Genomic DNA, 6,000 nt, shown 5'->3' with positions numbered 1-6,000 from the left:
GATGCTATTAATTGCAAGACCAACTTATTTTAAGGCATGAGATTAGGTCAGGCAATGTTCCGATAAAATCCCAGAGGGGGACAATCTTAAATCCAGGGAAATGCCCACAATATAGTCTATCCGCTAATAAAGTTGGCTTAAGGAACAAAACATTTATTTTTCACAATCTAATACTTTTTTCTATGATTTTTCAAAACATCTGCAAAACTAAATCAAAACCAAGAAAAATTCTGCATACACCTATTTGAAACTAGTTGGTAAAATCTAATATATATTTGGAATAAAATGATGGCATTTTATGCATCTTCTGTATAAAGATTTAAATGAGTTTATCCTACTAATTATATGTTTCCAAAATCAATTTACTATACCATTATTACAATTTAGTAAAGTATCATTATTTATTTACAAGCAATTAAGGTTGTATCAGGTCAGTTCATATATTAAATTGTTTCCATACATTTCTCCAGAAATAAAAATCAAGGACGGTAGTTTCCATATTCGGTGGAGTAGAAAGCTGACTTGTCTCAGATAACATATAGCAAGGGCCATTGGATAGAATCATACTCTGAAATGGTACCAATCAGAAACTATTTGAATATCTGGTATTCTGCAGAATACAATATGTGGAGGACGTCTAAGCAATCCCTGTTGTAAAGCTTGACCTCATAAGATGATCTTTCACAAATCATTTATCATTCGTTTCATTTCAACCTGTCTTCTAGGATTAGGTTCCGCCAGTGCTCTCTCGGTGAGAACATGCTTGATACGACACATTGATTTCCTCACCTACAAGAGAATACCACGAGTATTATTAAATACAAATAGATAAAAAATTGCAATGAAAATCACCACCAAGCATTTGAAAAAATTAATAGCAAGGATCCATTAATTAACCATGGCTTGCATGCAGCTTCTAAATGTCAACACAATTTAATTCTGATTCTAAGAAATTATTCAATGATTGTATGCTAATCACCAAGTGAGTCAAACAACACAATACAATATGCTCTCACAGCTCTCATGAATTAGGCAGATGGTAATCAAGTCTTTTTCTTAATTTGGTTTGATTTGGACTGAATTTCACCAAAGTCCCTCGAACATTTTTTGTTGCACAAAAATTAGCTTTCTAATAAAAACTAAAATTCTTCTGTTAATTAGAAGCCTATTTCATCACTATACAATTTCAGTTATTAATTGGATACTTATGGAAATAAATTCTACTACAAACAGACTTCATCAATAACTGTAAATATCACAGTTCAGAGACTTGAAAAAAGAATGAATTATCACAACTTAAGTATTTAGGCAACAATAGATGTTTTGGGGCACCTATAAAAACAAGGGAACACACCCAATCCCCCACACCCAAACCCAGGTTGGGGATGTCCTCGGGATGGGGACTTGGTGTTCTCAAGTCCCCCCACCACCGACTTTGTGATGCCATCTCACCGTTAGGATGCCGCTGGGACTTGGGGATGCAAGGGGATGTGCAGAAGTCCCCGTAATGATGAGGGATGCTGGGGGACAGTTGGGGGATGGAAGGAGACGCGCAAAAGTCCAACAATTCCAGTGATGGGGAGTTTGCCTAGAGGGAAGATTAGAGGCCTCCCTCACTACATTTTGACATTTTGTATTTGTTTTGATATCATATTATCATGTTACTCATTGTAATCTATCTTTATGACACAGATATTTAAAACTTTCGATATAATAGATATCTTCCATTCACCATTTTGAAACAAATTTTAAAAAATCGTATCCTAATTTCTAACTTGTAATTCAATATATAATGTTCCATTGTTCATTGTTCAAGTATGTAATATTTGGCATTTGCAAGTTTTCTATTTAGTATTTTTCATATTTACTATTTTACTTCTTCTACTGTTATAATTTAAAATCACAACCTTGTACTTGCCAATAATTTTAAGTTTCTAATACTGACTAGAAATTTGATATTTAATGTTGCAATTGAGAACTTCAATGTTCAAGTATACTATACTCTGTATTGGGTATGTTACAATCTTGCTATGTTCAAGTATTTGGTATTTGCAATTTGTTTGTTCTTATACTATTATACATCATTTCATAACTAGCACTTCACTCTTGTCCAATTTGAATAGATTGACATCGAACAGATCGAGCCATATTGTCCAGATTGCAAAACAAATCTGCCACAAATTTGATTAATGCTTAAAATACGCAAATTTATAGTCAAAATTCATCAAAATAGCCTCCCAAACGCTATAGTGAGGCCAGATCTAGCCCAAAATGCTACCACAAGATGATGTTCCCGGATCTAAAAATAGGCCCTCTTAATAATGGAGAAAAATATCTCCAAAAACTACTCAAGGCGCACCAATGGCTCTGATAGCACATAAGAAATGACAGAGAAATAATAACAACAATGAACCAAGATTTAGAGGCCAATGAATATGACGAGAGAGAGAGAGATAGAGAGAGAGAGAGAGAGAGAGTTCTATTGAACTGCAATAGATAGAAAATACTAGATTAGTAATTGAACTCAATAGATGAGTACAATATAGATGTTTCTGCTTATATAGGCAAGTAATGATAACTAGAAGATAAGCAAGAGATGACTCATCACCCACACTAAGTGGAATCACATGTCCACCCATTATGCAACGAAGATTGTTCAAACATGTGGAACAATGTGAGGATGATAACGTGATAAGTGCACCAATGGTGAATCTCACACAAAGTGGAATGTGATAACATCTACCACCACCTAAAGTGGAATTTCTCCTACACCATGTGGAAATAAAGGTGTGAACTCCTAACTGTCTCATATGAAAACTACTATGCAATATGCATTATCCTAAGTAAGCTTACGCATAATGTAATTAGTGAATGTTTATTTACACCAACACCCCCCTCCCCCTCAAGTGCACCTTAGGGGAATGCACTTAAACTCACAATGCAAGATGGTCCCGATGGCTACGCCATGTTATGTACCCATGTATAATGCAAATTCAATGCAATAAATCTCTCAGAGCGGAGCAAGGGAGAAAACCTCATAGGACAAAACTGTTAAAATAGTGATCAAGTTAGAGATTGAGGAATTATAATTTATTTCTTCTTTCAACAAGTGTTGACTGAATGTCTTATTTGATCTTCTTTCAAACTAATGTGATTCTTCTTTAAGACTATATATTTGTAAGTATTATATTGTTGTGTAAGTAGAGAATCATATATGTGTGTGTGTTAATCTCTATATACTTGTAGTAGTACTTACTGATTTCTATATGGTATATCATTCTCTATGGAACATGATTCATGTGGAGTTGTCTCCACGTGAACATGGTTCGCGTAGAGACATGCCTCTACATAAGACATGTTCCCTCACTAATCGGTGCTACCCATTCATTACTTAACGTATTATGATATGTTAATAACTAATCTCAGTTGTCGTCAATACTCACAGTGCCAACAAGGAAATATAGAGGCATGAATTGTATCTGGTTTGATGCTAATGTTTATTTGATTAATATTGACTACATACAATCGATTAATGTTATTGATTTTTGCAGTTCAATAAACTACAATAAATAGTGGGTAACTATTAATATATATTTATTAGGTAATGAAAAATACATTGCATATATATATATATGGTAACACAGGGACGCGTCTCCCCCCCCCCTTTTGCCCCACATCCCAGAGACTTGGACGCATCAGGGACTTGGGGACTCCGTCCCCCATCCCCAGCGGCGCCACTAGATTCATCCACCTCCATGGAGGATGGGGGACGTCCAATGTTGACTATTTGCTGATTTGACTATTTATGTTAAATGTTTAATGTTCCAATTCAATCCAATATTCAAGTATTTACTCTCTTACATCTTTATATCTTATATTGCAATACCTGTTTTCATAACTAGCATTTAAAGTACCATATGTATATATATACACACCTCGTACTATCCCTCACCACCGTCCCCTATTGTTCCCCCACTGTCTCCAAATTAAGGCCCCTCTGTTCCCCTGTCCCAGAAACTTGTCCCCCTGTTCTGTCGTCCCCCAAGGTGGTGTAACTATGATTTAATTAGTGTACCTAAAAATTTAATTCAATTTTTTTTGTAAAATAAGCCGAGAGGTATCTAATTTCAAAAAAGAATTAATATAAATTTAGTAAATATTGTATTCAAATGAACACAAGAATTCAAATTTAGACAATGATTTATTTCACCATGTGCAAATTTTCAAAAACATCATATTCCATATAAATCATAATAATAAGAAAATGCATATTTCTATTTTGTTTTTCTGACATGTAAGTGAACGTCAAATTTTTTTCAAAATAGAAAATGTTTACATTGAAGATTGCTGCCACTGTAGAAAGCCTCTCGACTTAATTACATCAATTGGACTTATCTGACCGAAGCTACAAATCCACTCCTTTTTAGCTAGGGAGGATAGCTTCTATCCTAAATAAACAATATATTGTGAGATAAGAATCACAATATCATCAAAGTATAGTATGCTCACGAATATCAACCATATGATATTCACCATACTAATATCTTTTTTGGTATGTACACTAGCATCAAGTCTCGTGATGCCTACCAATGAAGATATCTACTCATGGTATATCCACAAATGTTACATCTCATAACATCCGCCATAACGTTTCTCAATAAGATAACTTATTGTAGTTTAGCATACTAAGTTAACATTATGTAATAGATATGAACTATCATGATATAATTAAAGATATCAATCATGATAGTAGGTTAAGCTATTGTTAAAGTTGTCACTTTACAATAGCAACAACAAATAAAAATTATTGAAAGATAGTGACCTTTCATGATGTTTCTACATAATCATGTAATAAATCACATAATAAACGATTTTATATATAAAACATTTCAATATTAGCATAATAGATTTATTGAGACTCGATCTCAAAAAATGTTTTACGTCTTTACCATACCAAGATTACCTCTAAAGTAGTCCACTTTCATCTTAAAGAGAAGGTTAGGATAGGAGTAGTCTACTCATCTATGCTAATGTATCTCAGCTGTGTAACATTTCTCTCCATCGTGTCTCTAATATAATGGTAGGGAATCTCAATGTGCATGGACCTATCATGAAATATTGGATTCAAAGAAAGCTTTATGCAACTTTAGTTATCACAGTGTATAATTGTGGAATTCATGGTTTGTCTAAACAAACCTACCACTAGTTTTCTCAAACAAACTGCTTCTCATGCTCCCATGGATGTTGCAAAGTACTAAGCTTCTCTAGAGCTTTATGCAATTGAGGATTGTTTTCTTCTAAACTATTAAATCATTGTTGATCCCAAAGTGAAACAACACCTTAAGGTACTTTTTTTATCACCAACACTTCCTGCCCAATCTGAGTCTAAATATCCATGTAGATTTAAGTATACATTATCATATTCTGATCCATATCCTATTGTCCCACGCAGATATCTCATTATGGTTAAGTATTATTTGTTGCATGGCAAATATTTGATCTAGTATTTACCAAGTACATCAAGGACCTAATTATTTGTCGGTAGAGAGTAGTATCTACTAATACTAATTCTGAAGTTGTTTCTTTTAGCTTGTGTAGATTTGCCTCCATGGGTGTTAGAATAGGCTTGTTGTCCATCATTTCGAATTTGTTAAAAATATCAATAGTATATTTAACTTGATTCAAGATAATGCAAATATCTTTCTGCCATTCTTCTAAGCCAAGAAAGTCACGTAGGATCCCAAATTTTTCATGGAAAATTCAGAAGCAAGGTCTTGTTTACACTTGATGATAACATGATCTTCCTTTATGATTAGTAAATCATCAAAATAAAGAAAAAGAATTAGCATATCACCATTTATTACCTTGAAGTACAGGTTAGGATTTGCACCATTACTTGAGATCCCAATTTGGTGAGCTAATTGTCTATTCTCTCATACCAGACTTGAGGAGCCTATTTGAGGACATATAGACTTAGAGCCTTCTTTAATTTGCAAACAT

The 6,000-nt window shown here is 33.8% G+C and overlaps 1 protein-coding gene across 2 annotated transcripts in view; it reads right to left on the bottom strand.

The window, feature by feature from the left end:
- Nucleotides 1-382: 382 nt before the first annotated feature.
- The window catches only part of LOC149535731 (ribosomal protein L29 family protein), a 50,322-nt gene continuing 44,704 nt past the window's right edge, over nt 383-6,000 (bottom strand). For both annotated transcript variants that reach the window (XM_089804799.1, XM_089804798.1), the window contains exon 4: nt 383-789. In XM_089804799.1, the coding sequence (XP_089660925.1) occupies nt 682-789 (108 nt within the window). In that variant the 3' untranslated portion in view covers nt 383-681. The remainder of the gene's footprint in view (nt 790-6,000) is intronic.

Source organism: Cupressus sempervirens, chromosome 10, assembly GCF_028749045.1.
Source record: "Cupressus sempervirens isolate cs-2001-9-10 chromosome 10, ASM2874904v1, whole genome shotgun sequence".
In the NCBI taxonomy this organism is placed as follows: domain Eukaryota; kingdom Viridiplantae; phylum Streptophyta; class Pinopsida; order Cupressales; family Cupressaceae; genus Cupressus; species Cupressus sempervirens.
Note: the sequence above shows the minus strand (reverse complement) of the source record. Positions and strands in the feature narration are given on the sequence as shown.